The following is a 19729-nucleotide window of genomic DNA, read 5'->3' as shown; positions in this document are numbered from 1 at the left end:
GGAAACATTAAATTCTTACACAACTGTGAAGTCATGATTGATTCATCTGAGACCAACAGTCATGTGACAACAAATCAGAGAAACTTTGACTGAACTGCTGCTGAACACAGAGGAGAGGAGAGGCTGAAGTAGAGGATGTAAACATGTCAATAGTTTATTATAGATAACACGTCGAGCCTCCTAACCAATGTTCCTCTAATTTTTCATGTGTCTGGGCATACATACAAGCTCCCTGAGCACACTGAGGACCACTGTGAGCAACATCAGATGTGCACGCTGTGGCCACACACCAGTATCACACCTGTTCAAAACCTTGGATCATAGCAAGTTACATGGCTTATTAAAAGAATCAAATTACAGCAGCAATTTTCACTAGTTTACTTTTAATATAAGTGATTTGACAAACTTTAAAGGAAAAAGACAAAAATCTTGTTGTTCATGAGATGTGTAGTATGTTTTATGTGAGAGTCCTGCTTGGCCATGGGAAGAGTCCTGCTTTGGCCTGTGTGAGGTCCTGTTGTGGAAGAAATGATACATATACACCTTTCAGACATAACATTTTGTTCACATTAAAACATTCACATTTTGCACAATGACGTGTGCTGTAGCATGTGTGATACAGTGTAAATTCCTGTAACTCTGTCTGTAAAATATGTAATTACTCAGTTTTTTATTATCATTTCTACTACCCATAAATTATCTAGTAGTAACATAATTTAATGATTAATATCCATAAGTAAAAAATCTTAATAAATGTCACTAGAATATGCACAAATCTGACTTAAATTTTACCTTATTTTTCACGTCTGTCCTTCTCACTTCTCCAATGGTTGTACACTTTGTCCAGGTTGATGGCTTCGTCTGCTTCTTGCTTTGACTTTATGTCGCTGCCCGTTCGTTTCGCCATGATAAGGGGTTAGCATTTGCGTCTCGTAACTCCGCCGCACTGTTGATAGCTAGCTAACCTGCACGGCGCGAATGGGCAGGGCAATAGTGTCAATGCTATGATTGGCTGCGTAGCGTAAGTGAACCGAATCGTATCATTGGCTGGACACCTGTCACTCACTGAGTTACGTTGCAAAATAGTACAGAAAACTAAATTATTATTATTATTATTATTATTATTATTATTGGTTTAATTGATTAGATAAGATTAGGACTAATATTAGATATTAATTAATACGTTTATGTTGAATTTTATTTTATGCGCTGCGTAGATTTTCTTGTGCGCTGAGAATGTGCGAGCAGTGCGCGATTGCTCAAGCGCGCAGCTTAGAGGGAACATTGCTCCTAACACTTGTAGACACTTGTGCAACATGTTGGATTTGAAAGTGCTTTGAGGTTCAGAGGGTTAAATCGAAGGAGGAAATCGAGGAACTCAAGAGAAAGAAGGACGAGGAAAAACTGGTGAGAGATTGACGAGTTGTTTTGTAGGATGAGTTACAAGTTTTAATTGTCTGAAACAATGTTAAAAAAAACACAAATTGAATTGGAACTTTTCAGGCTGAGATGAAAGCTGCGGAGGAGCAGAGGCAGAGGGAGGAGGAGGAGGAGAAACACAAAGCAGCGGAAAAGAAGAGGCAGGAAAGAGAGGTGAGATTCATATTTCCTGGCTGTTCTTAACAACATTAATTAAAAATACAGGAAGCAGTAACGCTGACCGACATGTCGCAGGACTGTACCCCTGTGACCACTATAACATATTCAAATAATGTCACTTCTTTCTGTCTGTGCAGAACGAAGAGGAGAAGCAGAGGCAACTGAAAAGGCAACAGGAGCTCCTGAAGCTGGCCCGGCAACACCACCACAGAAACCTGCTGCTACGGCGAGGCCTGGCTCCATGGAAACGTCTCATTCAGATCAGACAAGCCAACTTGCAGGTGAATCACTCGTCTTGTCCTTTCAGCTTTCAGCTACAGCAACATACGATTGAGTATTGTCAGTCAAATTCAACCTGCCCTCAGTCCTCCAACTCAACAATTTGAGAAAGAAACTTTTGATTCTGGCCTTGATTTTTTTTACCAGGAAAAAAATCCTGGTCTCTCATCTTTTTCTTGACTGATTTATGCATTCATTTATTTTTTATTCTGCATATATTATTCCTGTTGCTGGGATGATTTTTTTTTTGTTCCATTTGCCTGCCTGATTACAAATTACTGTATAAAAGTTAGTCATTATTATTATTTAATAAAAGTACCACCAACCACATTCTGCGCATCCACAGGCAACGCACTTTAACACATTAAATGCACTCAGCAATATGAAACCTACTGTGATAAAAGGGTTCACTCCGCAGCTAAAACCAACTCCCAAAGGCAACGCTCCACGTAAACCCACCGCCCAGAAACACACTTGCACTCCTCTGGACCTGCACACGTACAGAACAGACGTACACACTCATCTGCTAAAGCATGTAATGAGTTCATCTTCAAAATGTTCCTCTCCACTGAACGCAGAAAAAACAAGCATCAACACTTTTCTTTTCAATCCCCGCCAGCTGGCCGAGAGTCATCGCAATCTCTTCCTCCTGAGGCGGTGCACACTAGGCTGGCGGCAATCAGCACGAGAGTCCCAGGCTGAGAAAGAAGCTTCTGTTGCCCAACTGTACCGGCACTTTTTGCTTCGGAGGAGCTTAAGCCGCTGGAAAAGAGTGTGTATACACCCGCTCACACACAAGTTCAATACTCCATCAGGACTGCAGTCTCCCCATCTTCTGCCAGTGACTTAGAGAAACACCTTTTCCTAATCGTCCCTTGTAGCTGCACTCAATCACGTTTTCAAAGACTATTTTCCTCTTTTTGTGATTAACCCAGTGCTGTCCTCATCGCTCAAACTAACCTGCAGTTGTTCCGTTGTGGACTTCACTGCTATAAATGCACCCGTCTCTGAGGATGTGTGTGTATGTTTCAGCTTAATGACTGGCGGATGATTCAAGAGGAGAGAGCCGAGCGTTTCTATCGCACTCGCACTCTGAGGAGGTTTCTGCTGGCACTGCTGCACCACATGACCCAGGAGAGGCTTGTGGAGCGGGACCGTCAGAAGCTGGCTCAGGAGCACAATAACAGGTCTGCTGCCCACGACCGTCCCATATCTTCACTGTGTGGATGCAGCGTGCCAGTACGGTGTCAAATTAAATTGAACAGCTCGTTTAATTCCAAGTTGAAATGTAATATCAGCGCAGTTTGGTCACAGTACGGAACAAAAACAAAATGCCTTGAATTTGTATCAAACTAAACATCATTTTGAACTGTTTGGACATTTTAAGGCGTATTCTATTTTGGAAGTTACGACTTTCAGGATTGACTTGCAATAAAGATCGTTAATTCATAAACAAACACCGCAGAATACGATAACGGTTGTTAAAGCATTACCAATATCTTTTCCACATTAACTGCCTATGCATTCGATTATAAACGTCACCATCGTCTCGTTGACTCCAGTGATGTGCCTGAAATCTATTAATTGTAAATGTCTCTTCATATTGAGTTGAATGTCAGTTGTGGCATTTTGCTGCTCAAGTAGAAACGTCAATGTGGCTAAACTAGCTGGCCTAGCATAGTGTTTTCACAATAACACAACAGACATTTACCTTTGTTTGCTAGTAAATGTTTAGACCATTCACTGAATAAGTGGAAACTTTAATTTACATTTAATTACTTTTGCTTCCTACACACTATACATTTAAATCAGCAAAAACATTCGGGTTTTGATTGTGCTCTTAGTAACAGCATTATTATTCTGTTTTCCATTGTGGACATAATGGTTTCTGTAGCACTGCTCTAACTTAATGATTTCACCGTCACTGACGCAGAATGCGTGAGGTCAGCTAAATGACCACAGCCTGCAGGTGAATTCCCACCGGCTGGCATTATCAATAAGCCCCCAGTGACTTCATGTGAAAGCTCATTAGGATTCGTCAACCCAGCGGTCCTTATAATTCAGTTTCTTATTGCTCACTTGCCGTCTGTCCCTCCATCTGCCTGCACTTCAGACGGGTGCTGCGGCGATGTTTGCTGGCCTGGAGGCAGCTTCCCTGTCTGCTGCGCAAGGAACGAGTGAGGGAGGAGCGGCGGGAGAAGCTGGGAAGGAGAGTGACCGAGGTTCTGCCGGATTTCTGCTCCCATCCGCTGTAAAGCCTCAGGGAGAAACTCCACACTCATGCAAACATCTCAAAACACTCTCGGGGACACGCACACCAACACATAATGAATACACGTGCGCTTACCTCATTCATTTATTAAAAATAAATAATTTTATTCAAAACACAACTGGACAACTTTCAATCCCTTTGAGATCGCTTTAATAAAAGCAGCGATCGTGGAAAACACTGGAAAACTTCTCAAGGTGACATTAAAGTGAACTGGTTTATTTGCTTTTAATTCATTCAGCAATCCGTTTGAACCAGCGAACAGACGATAAACGTAACTACTAATATATTCATGGCTATCCGATCATTACGCGAAATGCAACCACAAACCGTCGAACTTTAATTGCCCGATTATGTGGCGTGTGCTGCGATGTTCCATTCATAGGTGATGCATAATCCATGGCGCTCACAAAATCAAGTCCACTGCAGGTAAGTGTTTGCAGAGGAGAGTGTGCTGCTCTTTGAAAAGGTCTTCAGCCCATGTTTTGTGCGTCACGTTGTCGCCGTGCTCAGAGAAAATGTCCTCACGAGGACCAGAGCAATTATTCACTCGCACGTGGTTCTTGTTTGCCGACTCCCAGCAAGGCACTAGAATGTAGAGGAGACACAAAGAGTTCAAAAGAGAAGGCAGTCAGTGTGAAGGATTCGGTGATATTTGACACGAGTGACACGTGGACAGAGATTCACTGTCAGTGGGAGTGGGTACAGCTGCATAGAGGAGATGTTGTGGGTGACATTATTGCAAGTGAATGTATCTTATTTTACTTTTTATTGCTATGTGTCCAAAAACCAATAACTGTAACCCAGCGATAAAAGTCATTTGCTGCAAGCAGAGGAGGAAAAAGAGCCATGCTGCCATCCAGAGGACATGAACAAGTACAGCAACCATCAGCTCCAAACTCCTGTTTTAAAATCAGGGTTGGGGAATCGGTATCTTACACCAGGTCCGCTGGGCCGGGATTGGGTGGATTCACTTTTTCTCCCATGGTCATGAACTCTGCCCAGTTGCACCGGAAACCTCGAGAGTAGACGCCAGTGTCCACGACGAGCCCCCAGTAGGAGCTGCGAGCGGTTTTGTCTCTCAGGGCCATGCGTGCCTCGCGCTCGGTCACGTTGTAGCTGATGTTGATGACCTGCACCATCAGCAGATGGAGCAGCCCACAGGTCACAATACTGCTGTACCAGGCACAGGTGAAGCAAAGCGCAGCGCTGAAACACAGGCCGCGAGAAAAGATCGTAAATGGAAAATACTCTCGTCAGCAGTCTAATAGTTTGAGTATTACAAAGACAACGCTGGCAACATAAGTGAGAGGAGTGCCGGTGTTGTCAGAGTTTGTTGTGTTGGAGTACAAAAAGCGTAACTTTTTTATGTCATGGCTGAATGTTTAGCTGATTTAGACAATTTGGATGCAACTCGAGATTTCAGAATGAGACTTCTCAAAGAAAGACCCACAATAACAGATCAAGTGATGGGTAAAGTTTTACTTCTCTGTAGGTTCCTTTTCATAATGTTGACAGACACTTATAATCACGATTTGAGCCCGTCAGTTACAAAAACAAGCATTTCTGGCAGCCTGCAGCGTTTTCCCTCAATACTGGACCAATTAAAAAAAGAACATGTCCCCATGATCATTCATATCATCATCATAATAATATAATATTTTTCTCATCTTTAAATTTGAAAGCATCTTATTTTCTGAGAACAATAATGAATGGAGTCAAAGCAACACATTGACACACCAATTTGTCTATTTTTAAAAGGTAAGGTTAAGGTGCTATAATGTTAAAGTTACCCAGCCCAGAGTGTACCAATTGTGTGTCTCGGCGCTCAGTACCTGTACTGGTCGTAGACCCCCGGGCAGTAGAGCAGGGCGGTGAAGAGGAGTTGATCGGGACATACACTCTGCAGCACCAGGCTGATCCCGTACAGAGACGTCAACAGGAAGAGGACGAGCATAAGCAGGAAGCTGCGGTGATTGGTCTGCCCCACACAGCTGTTTATCCTACCCGAGCACCGGCGGAGGGGGACGCACAGACACACAAAACATCGTACTGAGACCCCAGGGTTACACTTCACTACACACATGCAGGACCACACACACTGTTCACTTGCAGCTGTGAATAATAGGAGTGTGTGATGCTGATTGGCTAACCTGGGAAAGAAAGACAGTCACTTAAGGTCATTGTTTTGATAATTAAAAAGGACTTTTTTTTTTGATTTATTGAATAGTTTGTGTAGAAAAGACGAGAAGATGACGAACAACTTCGTGTTAGAGATGTGAGACAAAGTGGAAGGAACAGCGATGACCCACCAGACGCAGTGGTGGTCGAGACGCAGCACGCAGACGCCACAGATCCGACAATGTCCTGCCCTCGGAGGTCGCACCACCCTGCACACCGGACACCAGTTCCTTCGGCCGCCTTCCTGCAGCTCCGCCGCCGCATGCTCCGACGATCCCGCCCGGTTGGCCACGGTCACGTTCACATCCTGCCTCCCCCAGTTGACGGCAGGGTCTCTGTCTGCCAGAGGGCTGTAATACGTCACCGTGCTGTGGACGGACTCTTGGTTTGGCCACACAATGCCAGGTTCTCTCTTGCTGTGGACAAGGGCCACCAGGGTGAGTGTGACCCCGACAGTTACCACCGCCAGCTGGCCCAGACCAATATCCCCATTGGGAAGCACCGCAGTGATGAACAAGTAGTACATGTACGCCAGGGAGAAGAGGGCCAGGCTGAGGAAGAACAGCGTCTGTCCCTTCTTGCGGTGGGTGAAATAGTAGTACCACAGCACCAGGCCGGGCAGAGCCGTCAGAACCACCGTGCCGAGCAGGAAGTGGAGAGCAGCGACGTGCAGAAGGGCCGGCAGCAGAATGAGAGGAGGGATGATGGACAGTTCCACTTTTCGGGCTCCACCCCACAGCCAGGGCACACGGATCCGGTCTGTGAAAACTGCAGTCACATGTGACAGGGATTCCGGTTTCTGAGGCTCCCTCTTCATAAACCTGAAAGAGTAACGAGTGAAATAGTTTTACTTCTGGAAGCAATATGTTGGAAAGGTGAGATTTAGGGAATACGACCATATCAGAAGAGTGCAGAGCATAACCCACAGCAGACCGTCTGAAAATATCATGACTTTATTCTCAACTATTCAATGAACAGATATGTGGAATATGATTTGAATGTGCAGAACGTTTTACAAGTCAGCAGAAATTGTTATTAAATACATTTAAAAAAAAGTTGTGTGTACTATTGTGTACTGTGAATAAATACTTCACTAATAATAATAATAATTCATGAGTTAATCAAGGTAATTCATCAAACAAGAAGCTACGCCAGGGGCTTAACATCAGCATACTAACATACACAAAATGACAACACAGCTAACTATGCTAACCATCCTATTTTGGCATATGTTTGCCCACAATTCATTTAGCTGGACACCAAAACCACTTTACGGTGATTTTTCTCAGTCCTACACTGACTTGAGTTTACCCCTCACCTGTCACAGGCGTCATCCAGGTCCTCACAGTCGCAGCAGCAGGCGCCCACATGGCTGCGCTCTCCGAGTCTGTTCACGTACTCGCAGCAGCACAACCTCTCCTCCTCCTCCAGCACCTTGTTGGCTCGCTTCTTCATGATGGACAGCCTTACAGCCTATTCGATTATAATTTAAAAAAAATGCATTTTAGATGTTGGAGTGGTTCCAAACTGATTTCGACCATGCGACACTGCAAAGCAGACCCTGCTCATTTGACCCTACCCGGTCCACCTCGTACCCTCACATCTGTCCCACATCTGTCGGGCTTTAATGACTTGCAGGAACTGAACGGTCCCACCACTGCAGCAGCCTGCTGATTTATATAGACAGCACAGATGGATTTGGGCTGAGGTGAGGCAGTGGAAGCATTTAACACAATCACAAGGTCTTCACAACCCCTCCATCACAGAGAGCAAGACTCGTGAACCAGTAAATGGCATTAATCCCTCAGCTCAGTTAAACCTCTCTCTGGGGGGGATCGGACTCTGTTGAATGAGCCTCTGATTAGTAAATCAAAGCATGACATGGTGTTCTATCAATATTCATCAGCCACTGATCAGAGAAACATGGTAAAAAGGACATCAGGTTAAGTAAGGGTCCTTCCAGAAGAGAAGACCCACATGTACTGATTAATGAGTGTGTGGTAGCAACTAGCACATCTGCTCCCTGACAACAGCAAGAATAAAAAAGCTAATACAGCTGCAAGGATATTGAATCATATTTTTAGTCATTTAGTCATATTTTTAGTCATTACGCAAATAACACGAGTCATTTTCTTCCATCAACATGACTGCTCTAATTACAGCCTCTGCAACTTGTGTCTTGATTAAAAGTGACAATTTGCAAACGCTCAAAACTTCATGAAGGGATCGAGCTGAAGGATGCACGTACTGTTAGTCATTGTATGTGCAGATTACAGTTCACCCATGTACTTTGTTTTTCTTACACGAAACACGTCCACCAGCACCGTATAAAGACAGATCCATCCCGCGGTCTCATTCAAGGTTTAAATGTGGAGCCAAAGACGCACAACAAATGCTAGAAACAGCCGTAACGTACCTGAACACAGAGCTGCTACATGCCGAAGCTTCCGAGTCGCGTTAAACATCGACTCACGCTGTTTCCTCCTGGCACCGGATGACGTAACCGGTGTTTCTCGGAGCTACATGAAGCCCGGTGTGCCGCGGAAGTCTGCAGAATATCAGCCGATAAACCAGTCCGGGTTCAAGTGTCCGGGGTCGACAGGGATCTTGTCCGGGTTAGAGATCGCTGCTGTTGAGAGACGTCCTGTGGCTCTGCCCCCAAAACAGTTTCCCTCCTGACGTCACACGAGCACTAAAGTCCCCGCCCATGGCCCGGTTATAATCCCGGTTATAGTCCCGGTTATACTCCCACACCTACATCCACTGTCGTCTGAGTGAGATCATTTTAACTAAGAGTCGAACCGTGAAAAAAAACTAAATGTCATAAAGTTAAGTTAATTCCGGGTATAGGTGGGTCCTAGTATTTTCTTAACACAAAATAAATGTGCAGTAAGAGTACATATATATATATATATTTAAAAGTATATATATATATATATATTTAAAACGATATTGTTTTAATTGACGTACATATTGTTACTGCACTCTATGTCCCTCATGTTTTGAGATAAGGGATTACGACTCAATTATAGACTCAAATGACTTGATAAGACCGAGCTTTATGCAGGGAACAAATGCATCACAATTTAAAAGGGGTTATGTTTTGTATGAATAAGCTAAATATATAAAGTAATTAGCTGTAAACATGGAGTAACGAATACAATATCCTCCTCTGAAATATAGAGAATAGGCTATACAACATAATCGCCTTGAGTAAATGTAGTGACTTGCACCAGTAGCTATTACATTAACATTTATTAAAGTCCATACATACAGTATACAACAGTAGATTTTCAATATAAACTGATTGCCATCAGATGTCCTAAAGACAGCCTACAGAGGCAATATGTCATTTCCTCTAGGAGTGCACAAGGACATGCTAGTGTTCAATAATTAAAGACCGTCTCAATCGTCTTGTATTACACCTGTGACAAACGGACAAAGACACATTTGGCTTTACTCCAATTTAGTTTTCCGCTTCGGTTTCCAGCAGCAGCAGACAGTGTGCAGTTCCCAGCATCATACAACTAAACAAAGTCATTTAGGCTTAAAACAATAAATTATAGTACCTAGTCTCGTGGTTATTTCCCTTTGTTCTGAGGCAGTTCCGTTTTTAAGAATAATGAACAGATAATTCCCAAAGACTATTTAATCGGCAATATATAATCATGAGCTTGTTTTTAGCCTGCAAGCTTCTCTCTGTGGTCCGATAATTGAGTCATTATTTCAGTAACTTCTAAAAGTGAAATGATTAAAATGAACAGCTTCTAAAATATTTATATTTGCTGGTTTTTTTTAGTCTCGTGACAGTAAACTACATCTTTGTCGGTTGGTCGAACAAAACAAGGCACTAAAGATGTTTAGCTGCTCAGATGGACATTGTATAGACTAATATAACATTGAGCTATTTTTATATCCAGAAAATATGCAAAACATTTGCAGCTCTAATATGTTGTACCTTCAAAATGTTGGAACTACTCGTGATTCTGGCAATACATTGTTTATTAATTGCAATATGGCTGAAAATGTACAAAAAAAAAAACCAACCAATTTTAAACAAGTGGTTGCTTGCCGTCTGTTTGAAGTAAAAACATGGAAAAAAATAAAAGGGTGACATCACTGTAAACAGCAAACAAGGCAATTGTTGGGGCATGTCACAAACAATGATTTAAAAACAATACAATAGTGTTCATGTCAATTTGGAAATCAGAGAGCAAACTTTCATTTAGTGATGAGATAGTCCCACTGCCCACACACCTAGAATCTAAAATTAAACCAATATATTATACTTGGTTCACAGTGTAGAACAAGAAAGAGAAAAAATAAAGTTCATAAAAACTGTGATTACAGATGTACAACCGAATGAGGAAAGTCATATGTATATGTGGTGCGAAACAAAAACAAAACAAAAAAAGTATATATATATATATATATAAACACCGTCAGCAGTACCTTCTGTTCACCAGCTTTGGCTCATATACAGTGTTATTAAAAACACGTCTACGAGGTACTTGTGCAAAAATTAAAATGTGCAAAAAAGTACATCAAGAAAATTTTTTAAATAATATTGATTCACATCCCCAGAATAAAACAATAAAAGCGTTTTCTAATAGTTCATTTGGTGTGGCACGATCATCAGCACATCGCAAGGCGTTTTGCCATGCCACTATTTAAGGAAAGAGTAAAAAAAAGACGCCAGCCGAGGGAGCTGAAAATAGCACCCTCCAGAAACCCTAACCCTACTGCTCCATGTACCACTGATGCAACGTTGTCCTCGCAGCAGTCAGTCCACAGCTTTAAAAACATCCTGGCACCCGACGCCCCGCCACAGGCTTTGGGACCGGTAACCTCTGGCAACAAAAGACACGTCAGCGGTCTGGGGATGCCTACATGGCAACGTCACTGGATACCAGAGACTTCCTCAGAGGCAGTTCACCGCTGCAGTCCTTTTTATTTTATCCCCCCCCCCCCCTCCACAGGGTCGGGGACAAGCATTCTGCAGTCTCCAGGTGAAGAGCATCACTGTGGTGCCGCTGCTGTGCGATTGGCCAAAGCAAAGGTTTGCTGGAGCACCACCAGAGAGCTGCGGAGCTGCGAGGAGAAGAGCAACAACTGACTCAGCAGCTTTGAAAGACAGCTATGAACTTATGAGATGGACTCCTGCTGGTTGTAAAATAGAAAATGACAGCTGCATGCCTCTGCTTTCTGTCTGCGAGATAAAAGACTATAATGAACTGCCCTATTCTGCACAGAGCAGAATATCCATAATCACGTCCACATCGGAGCGACAGTTGTTTTACTTATGCATTCGATTCCCAGCTTGTCCTACCTGTTCTAAAAGGTTGATGGAGTCCTGCAGTACATTTTTTAGCAGCTGCGCATCCTCTCTGGTCCGATACTCTGGTCCCTGTCTGGGCCCATATTCAGCAGCCAAGCTGCTAAACAGAAAATAAAAGTGATTATTCTTATGTGCAAAATAGGATATTCCCATTTGCTAGATAAAAGGCAGCAGAAGATAAAAACAGAGGCAGTAACAACGTGATGGACATGTCAGAAGAGGGCAAAGAGTGGAGGAGCACAGAGGCGAGACAATGTCATTTACATAACCAGTTACTGAGGCTGATAAACAGACAGTTTCAACACTGTGACTCATTAGAGCAAGAGCTCGCTTGCATGTGGGCTGCTCAAAAAAAACAATAAAAATAAAAGTGGCGGGACCCACACCAAGACTTCTGCTTTCTGAGTGAGCATTATCTGACCTGGCCTCACTCCTGTCCCTCAGCCGATGCTTTGTGCTCAGGTACATGCGTTGGGCTACGTCCTCCATCGCCCACAACTTAGAAAACAGACCCAGATTCAGCACCACCAGAATCAGCAAGCTGAAAGAGACAGAAAGCATTCAAAGAGTTTAATCTGACCACTTCGACGAGAGAGACAAATGTTTGAAGAAAGCATGCAAACACCAGAAATGACCGCACACAACCTTTAGAATATTGACCAGCTTCACAAAGCAGGACAGTCCGTCTCTTTGGACAGCACAGAATACACAATACAACCCTCATTGTTGTTTCACATGCGTGTTTCCAGGTTGTTAACTTACATCAAACTCATGCCAGCCACTATGGTCGTCGTGTTCCATTTGTGTAGGTGGTTCATTTCTATGGGGCCTGAAATGCATATTTGACTTCAGTCAGATTAAGAAAATTTGCTTCCAAGTTTTAAAATGTACATTCAAACACTTTTGGCGTCACGACTAAAAACGATTTGATCAATTAAGTAAATGGTTGGAATCTCAACCAAGCAGCCTTGTAGGTATAGTTCAACATTTTAGTTAAAAATGTGCGTAGAAAACGTTGATGAGATGATCGATACACTCGTATCTTTTCATTAAAAATGAAAATAAATAAAGACTCGAAGCAGTCTGTTCAAAATCCAAAGGACTAAAAACAACACATCAATGTTCGCTGAACTATTTCTTGGCGGGACACAGTAACGTCCTGCCAGCCTCATGGAGACTCCAGAAAGTCAGTATTTTGTGCACACCCTGTGAAGCCACAACCTGTCTTTATACAAACAAGATATCATTAGCGTTAGTGAGCTCCTGGCTCACAATTAAAGGAGGACAAATACAGGAGTGGTATCGGTCTTCTCAGCAAACCTATTCCTTTAAAAGGCATTAAATACAGGATGCGTGTCATTTACCCATGTTGCCCTCTCTGTGCTGTTCAGGGTCTTGTCCGTACTGCTTGTTGGGCTTCATGTGCTCTGGCAGAGTCCGGCTATAAGTGCGCCTCCTCCTCCGAAGCCCACCCGTCTTAACAGAGTCGCCACCTCCTTCATTTATCTCCGCTTCCTCCTCCTGCAGTTCTGCCGCTGCGCAGGGTCAAATATGGGGCAGAAGTTAGCGGGGTTAAAGCTCGGGTGGGTAATGTATGACAGAAACCCATTTTTTTTTTTTTAATGTGTTGAAATTCTCTTTACATCCCGACAGCAATCAATAAATCAAATGCTTTGACAAAAAAAATAATAATTTTAAAACGGTATCTGTGGCTGTTGCAGGACTGAAATAATCTGGAAACATACTAATAAGCAAGTAAGAAACAAAAAAAATGTAGATAGTCCATGAAGGTTTCCTGCTCAAGCTCAGTGCACTTAAAATGGCGGCTGCAGGTCAGATCGACCATTATATTCCTTTACTCCTTCCATGCAAATGCAGCTGTAAAATAATTCACTGCTGCGGAGCCTGATGCGCGTTGGTGGAAACATTCATATCAGATAAGAGATGAAATAAAACACCAGCTCAGGAAAGTAGACAGGGAAGCTCGCTCTCGCGCCTGCTGGCCGGACACGGCTTTCTACTTACCCAGCTGTCGGAAATTTTCTTCAATGCCGCTCCAGGAGTTTTTGGTGATGAAAGACTTGACCAGGCCCCACGGCTGCTTCTTGTACTTCACGTCGGTATAAACCCTGGCAGCACAAACAGACAAAATAAATGGCAGTCACTTAAGAAACAAAAAAGTATAAAGTCATGAGATAATCATAAAACCTTACTTTAGTCGACACTTCCGCTTTGAGTTACTTGTGACGTAGTACCGATTTTGAATGTAGAAGTAATCGTGATAGGGAACGTCATGCGTGTACACCTCGGAGTCCACCAGGTAATACTGACCATCCCTGGATTCTTTGTACAGCGTCTGAGAGATAATTGGAGTACAAATACATGATCATTCATCCAGTCAGGCGCACACGGACCACTGGCACGGATGTAAACACACCTGGTTCTCCGTAGCGGTGGAGAACTTGCCAATCAGAGGGTTGCTGATGGTTACTGTGTAGTTCAGATTCCTCTTCATGTTTCCTGAGGCGTCTTTCTGCCAAGCAGTAAAGCTGTAGTCTGATAACACAAAAAGGACAATTTGAAGAGGACACGGGAAACTTTTCGACGCCAGAACTGGTGAATAAAGTAGTTTCAGGAATGGCTTAAAATAACAGTATTGATCTATTTAGCAGGGATCATACAGATAAACATTGTAACCGACAGATAAGCAATGCAGCAGTGAATACAGGGCCCCCTTCCCCGGTTATGGCTTTAAATTTAGATTAAAAACAGTTTAACACTTACTGGTCGTCTTCCTGATGTTCATGAACCTGCGGGTGAAGCTGGAGTCGCTGAAGAGCAGGTCAAACATCTTGTTGGCGCTGATGTGGAACACCTTGTTCAGATAGAGTCGACCATGCACTTGGGGCACATCCACTCGCTCCTCCACTGATGAAGCAAAACGTTAAAATATTAAAACCACAAAAAGTACAACACGTGAGCTCAGGCGTCCTCCGGGGCCTCTCCTCACCGTCCTCGATGCTTTCTGATCCGCTCTGCTCGGACACCTTGTCGTTCTCGTTGGCGTTGAGGTCGAGAGAGAGCGAGGAGGCTTTGGACGCCCGCTCTGGGGCCAAGCGGTCCAGCGAGGGAGCGGGGCTGCGCCGCGGAGACGGGCTGCCGCGAGGGTCATCCTTCTGGAGGGCGATGGAAAACAAAAAGTGAGGCGGGAAAATATTTTAAAGACATGCACTGACCACGCAATGAAGGACAAAAATGAATACCGTGTTGGGAGAGTTCTGCGAGCCGAGAAGGGAAGGCAAGTCCTCCCTCTGAGGAGTGGAGGTGTCTGAAGGCCCATGCTCCATCACAGCGAGGCGGAGGGAAGAAGGGTGCTCAAGCCTCCCGAGACCATCGTCACCACTAGGCCTCACCGTCAGGCTGCAGACAGACGGGTGGAGTCACATCACAGCACATTTAGATTGCGTGCGAGGGTGGGCGTGCAGGTGGGAGTGCGTTACCTGGTCTGCATGCTCGATTCTGTTGATAACTGTAAGCTCTCCATCTCCTCATGGCTCAGGCCGAGGTCATTCCCATAATGCTGTTTGACCATCTGCCACAACTCCAAACTGGTCAGAGGCTAAAGGTCAGGGGAACGGGAGCACACAAAGTCATGGAAACATAAACCAAATAGTCTTGTTGGGAGACCAGCCCCTGTAGACATATCTTCCTCTTGCACAATAAGGACTCTGCTTTGGCAGGAATCCATAATATGCGCAACAAACTTCGCCGAAAGTCGACTCAGAGTTTGTTAAAGGTAACCTGGGAACGTTTAGTCTCCACACAGTATTTACAGTCCAATTCCATGGGTGACAAGCAGCTACACACCTTATTGTCTCTTGTCGGGATATTAATCTTACAGGTTTGTGTTGACAACTAACAGAAGGTCAATCTCACAAAAACAAGAGGAGCTGTAGCACAACGTGATAAAAAGAAAAGCAGTCCGCATTGTTGTAGACCCGTTTAACCTCAAAGGAAATAAACAGTTGGTTTTTTTTGCCATATGAGACCACAAACTGTGTTCCAGCGCATCTAAACGGAGATAAAGTGAAAGATTCACCAACACGGACTTTACTTACTTGTCAGACGACATGATCCCCGCAGCAGTGAGTTTCAACTGTCTGTCAGGCAGCGATCTATAACCTGTGCGCACATTCAGGAAGTCCTCCGAGTTCAGAGGCGTAAAGACGCGCCGCCCAGATTTACACGGCGATAGTACAAATGTAAATAAAAGCTCGCGCTACCGGTCGAAAGTCCGGTTTATCGACGGTTCAGACAAACTCTTTTGTTTTTAATGGGATTCCGATAATAGTTTCAGCTCCGACGCGAGCGCAGTGTGCGGTTAAAGGCAGCATGTAAATCAGCCCCCGCGTCGCTACACCTGAGAGGTCAATGAACTCTTGACGGCGATGTTTTCATACAGGTGTTTGTCTCAAGATCCCAGCAGACTCGCGCCCCCTTGGGTAGGCTGCCATAGCGCCTGTCATTGCTACATAGTGCATCCTCTTAAAAACAAGATATTATAATGCATACATAATTATAAATGTCATCTGTAATCTTTAGGTTTACCTTTCTTTTTCCAGGATAGTCCTATTGAGATGTAATATCTCCTAATAGGCTGAGCTGGTTGTTTCATTTTTGACAACATCTGTGACAAACTAGAGGTAAATAGTTCCAGTATAAGAGCATAATATATAACATCAAGGACTCATGCCTTAGCCGACTCACTTTTGCTTTCAGCCTCCACACATCAACTGACACTCAACTCATTTTAAAGTTTTGATCTTTAAGATTTCTATGAAATCGAAAAAGTTTGCAGCCATCACTTCAACAGAGGCCTCAAACATATTTAAGTATTTCAAATTCAACTCACGAGCAAACAACAACTTTTAAAGACATTTTAAACTGTTTACAGTGTTTGCGCCTGCAGTTGTCAAACTGGAAAATTATTTTTGGATTGTTTATTATGTTTCTTTTACTGGACAAAGAGTTTGTTGGACACAAATAAAGGTGACGGAGCTGTAGTGGGTTTATATTTACTAGATTCTTGACATACATGTAGGTCAATTATTCCAAACACAGCACCTCAGTATGTGGAACAATGAAGCGCGTGTCTGTTGGACTCCTGCTGTGCTGCAGATCTTTACCCTACATGCAATAGCAGAGTGGCAGTGATAACCTCAAAGGAAGACAGGGCAGTATGATACGCACCCTGGACTGATTAGATAAGTGCTGCAAAATGGGGTAAAGTCACAGAGCTGCTGGTGATCAGAGAGGCATTTAGTCACAGCAGCCCAGTTCCTGTACAACAGCAAAGTCTGTGTGTCGACATTGTTTATTGCACATGTGACTGAGGTATGAAAGAGGGACTGTTGTTGAGCCTGTATGAACAGGAGTTACTCCCACATGGAGAATGATCATTAGACTGATGAGTGGCTGCAGTTAGGAGACTGTATGAGGTAACAGCAGGTAAGTGGGGGAAGAGCATACCTTGTCCAACAGCGTGTTTTGCCACATGCGGAAAACACCCTGGTAACTTTTCTCTCTTGCCGTGAAGGATGTGAAGAACAACTGCAGGTGAAGATGTAAAGATATAAAGTAATTGATTATGTGTTCATCAAATGTGACATAAACTCTGCTATCTTCAAACACACCTTCTCTGTGCTTGTGCAGATCTGGATGGCATTGGGAATCAGGCGAGCCGTTTTCTCTCTGGTCATAGTCACGATGTCTTTAACAGCCAGTATAATCTGGAGGAAAAAAGGTGAGTAGTTAGTGCGCACATTGCTTGTATCAAAAAATGATATCATGAAAAAATTCAACCCTTGGATACCAATGTTGTGATCTACATCCTCCTTCACTCGGGAGTCAAATTGTGATGACATCTCAGAAAGACTTTCAGCAGCTTGAACTTACTGCTCAGAAAGAGTTGCATCATCATATGATCGACTCCCGCAAGTGTTGCAATTGATGTCTTACTTGCCATTTTTACTGTTGTAGCTGTTTTTCATCTGTTGCACGTGATCACAAGCTAGAATTTCTTGCCATTTGTATTTGAGGAACTTAAAACTAAATTCTGATATTCATGGTGTGTACTTTGTATTGCTGAAAACATAAAAAATGTACATGTCTATATTTTTTGCATCATCTCTTGGGAATAACAAAAATACAACAACAAGGGGCTCAGAAATTTAACTATCACCGTTTTAATAAAGTGTTTTAGGGTGGAGTTTTTAAAAATCTTGCACACTGTACTTAAAAAAAAAAAAAGGTAGTGAGCAGTTTGAAAATAGTTAATCATTATTAAGATGTACATTGAAGAAGAATGCAAATAGTTAGCTATATGATAATATAATCCTCCACATATTCGGCTTCTTTGTCCACACATTTGCGGTTCCATTAATGTGCTTGCAGACTGTACAACCTCCCCTCTTTCCCTCGTTCCCTCGGTCCTCATCCACTCTCCAATTACCTTCGTACCCCGAAACACATTGCTGTAGAAACAGATCCAGTTCTCTGCGAGGTAGAGCCGTCCCTGAAGGAGGATGTCCCGCTGGAGGGCACACGGGTAGTCTAGGGAAACGTATATATAGGGCTGCTGAAGTCATCCATACAAATGACTGCCTGAGGTGGCACACTACATCTATAAAACAGACCACTGTAATAAGATGCTGTGGGATTTACCTTCTTACACTTCACTTCAGATAAAGACAACCTAACCATTTATATTTCGGTTAAGATAAATTTAAATTCCAGTCAAAGTCTAGTCACCACAGCCTTGTGGTTTCCAGATGCTCCCGTGTCATGCTCGAGTGAGAGGGTCACATGTCTGTTCTATTACATCATTTTCCATTTAATGAAACAGTGTGGCAATAAACAAGGAACCTTATCTTCAATGAAACAAGAAAAACGCAGGTACGGAGTATGTGGTTTTATCACAGCGTGGCACAATGTTTAAAGATGTCTTTAGATACTGTATATTTAAGATAAATATAGGGTACCTGGTTGAAATATTGGCCGGTGACATTGTGATAATGTGACTGGAGGTTCTTCTTGAACCAGAGACGACAAATGCTCACGCTGTAAGGATTCGTCTCAATACTTTTTCAGAGCCATTTCCAATTTGGAAAACAAAACAAGACTATTTTGTCTTTATGACCTTAAAATCTTTGCGAAAATGTATAAAATATGGAAAATTTAAATTATGGCTCTCGGTAAAGACTATCATCAACATAAATGGAAGAATAAATATCTGTATCATGGACCAACACTTCTACTGTGAGAAGAAGTCTTCATACAACTCACCCACTATGAGTCTCTCTGACTCCGGCAGTTCTTTGAACAACTTCTTAAATTCATCCAACCTCTGTTTGTATGTCGGCAGAGGAGTTTGAGGTACTGCGAAACACGGCCCCTGAGGGTCGGAGCTCTGGTGGAGGAGATATGAACATTAGTTCTGTCTTTGTACACACAAAAACAAGAACAAGTGATAAGCTATAATTCTGGCCAGAGGTTAAAAGAGGAAGACAGACAGACATCATCTCCTGTGAGTTTGAGCAGATGATAAACAGCATTGTGAGCCTTTTGGGCTTTGCATCCAAGAGACAACAGCAATTGTGTGAGGTGAAAACATGGTGTTATGAATCTGAGCCACAAGAGAGCAGTTAAATGTTTCCATGCCATAGTTTACTAAATGATACTAGAACTGCATGACTTAAGTGAGTTATATGAAGGAGCCGCTGGTCATTTACAAGCAGCAGTAGCTTTGTGTTCACTGGGACAGTGTTGTGTTTTTTTTTTACCTGTTCTTCATCAGAGCTCCACTTGACATCCACCATGGATGTCGACTCATCTGTAATATCATCACTGACCACTCCTGACCGGTTGGATACCTGGTCCATCTCTGCTGCGTTGCTTAAATAAATAAATAAAAATAAAAAACACGTGCTCTGTGAAACTTCTTCAGCCCTGCTACAGATTGATGACAACACATTTCAATCCCTCCAGCAGTGCCATAAGGAGAG

General features: G+C 43.2%; 3 protein-coding genes across 4 annotated transcripts; 1 reads left to right on the top strand and 2 right to left on the bottom strand.

The window, feature by feature from the left end:
• The first annotated feature begins 371 nt into the window (after window positions 1-371).
• Window positions 372-6552, top strand: ccdc191 (coiled-coil domain containing 191). Its single transcript, XM_079292575.1, has 6 exons — window positions 372-1593; window positions 1737-1880; window positions 2498-2650; window positions 2911-3065; window positions 3992-4129; window positions 6378-6552. The coding sequence occupies exons 1-6, from the start codon at window positions 1510-1512 to the stop codon at window positions 6427-6429; spliced, it is 726 nt and encodes a 241-aa protein (XP_079148701.1). The 5' UTR covers window positions 372-1509; the 3' UTR covers window positions 6430-6552.
• zdhhc23b (zDHHC palmitoyltransferase 23b) lies at window positions 4190-8894 on the bottom strand. Of its 2 annotated transcripts, XM_079292154.1 has the most exons (7): window positions 8745-8894; window positions 7908-7995; window positions 7647-7801; window positions 6460-7149; window positions 5983-6150; window positions 5087-5356; window positions 4190-4735 (listed from the first exon to the last, which is right to left on the bottom strand). In XM_079292154.1, exons 3-7 carry the CDS (start codon window positions 7781-7783, stop codon window positions 4690-4692), a joined length of 1311 nt encoding a protein of 436 aa, XP_079148280.1. In that variant the 5' UTR covers window positions 7784-7801; window positions 7908-7995; window positions 8745-8894; the 3' UTR covers window positions 4190-4689. The 2 variants fall into 2 exon arrangements, with proteins under 2 accessions (XP_079148280.1, XP_079148279.1); XM_079292153.1 differs by lacking the exon at window positions 7908-7995.
• A 1459-nt stretch (window positions 8895-10353) lies between these two features.
• On the bottom strand, window positions 10354-19619 carry gramd1c (GRAM domain containing 1c). Its single transcript, XM_079291983.1, has 17 exons — window positions 19508-19619; window positions 19011-19134; window positions 18178-18278; window positions 17360-17455; window positions 17196-17276; window positions 15167-15285; window positions 14930-15086; window positions 14677-14842; window positions 14451-14594; window positions 14104-14222; window positions 13880-14022; window positions 13692-13795; window positions 13031-13201; window positions 12429-12495; window positions 12088-12207; window positions 11658-11766; window positions 10354-11419 (listed from the first exon to the last, which is right to left on the bottom strand). The coding sequence occupies exons 1-17, from the start codon at window positions 19604-19606 to the stop codon at window positions 11348-11350; spliced, it is 1992 nt and encodes a 663-aa protein (XP_079148109.1). The 5' UTR covers window positions 19607-19619; the 3' UTR covers window positions 10354-11347.
• Window positions 19620-19729: the final 110 nt, after the last annotated feature.

Source organism: Melanostigma gelatinosum (assembly GCF_949748355.1).
Source record: "Melanostigma gelatinosum genome assembly, chromosome: 20".
In the NCBI taxonomy this organism is placed as follows: Eukaryota; Metazoa; Chordata; class Actinopteri; order Perciformes; family Zoarcidae; genus Melanostigma; species Melanostigma gelatinosum.
The sequence above is the reverse complement of the archived record's forward strand: the minus strand, read 5'-3'. Positions and strand labels throughout refer to the sequence as shown.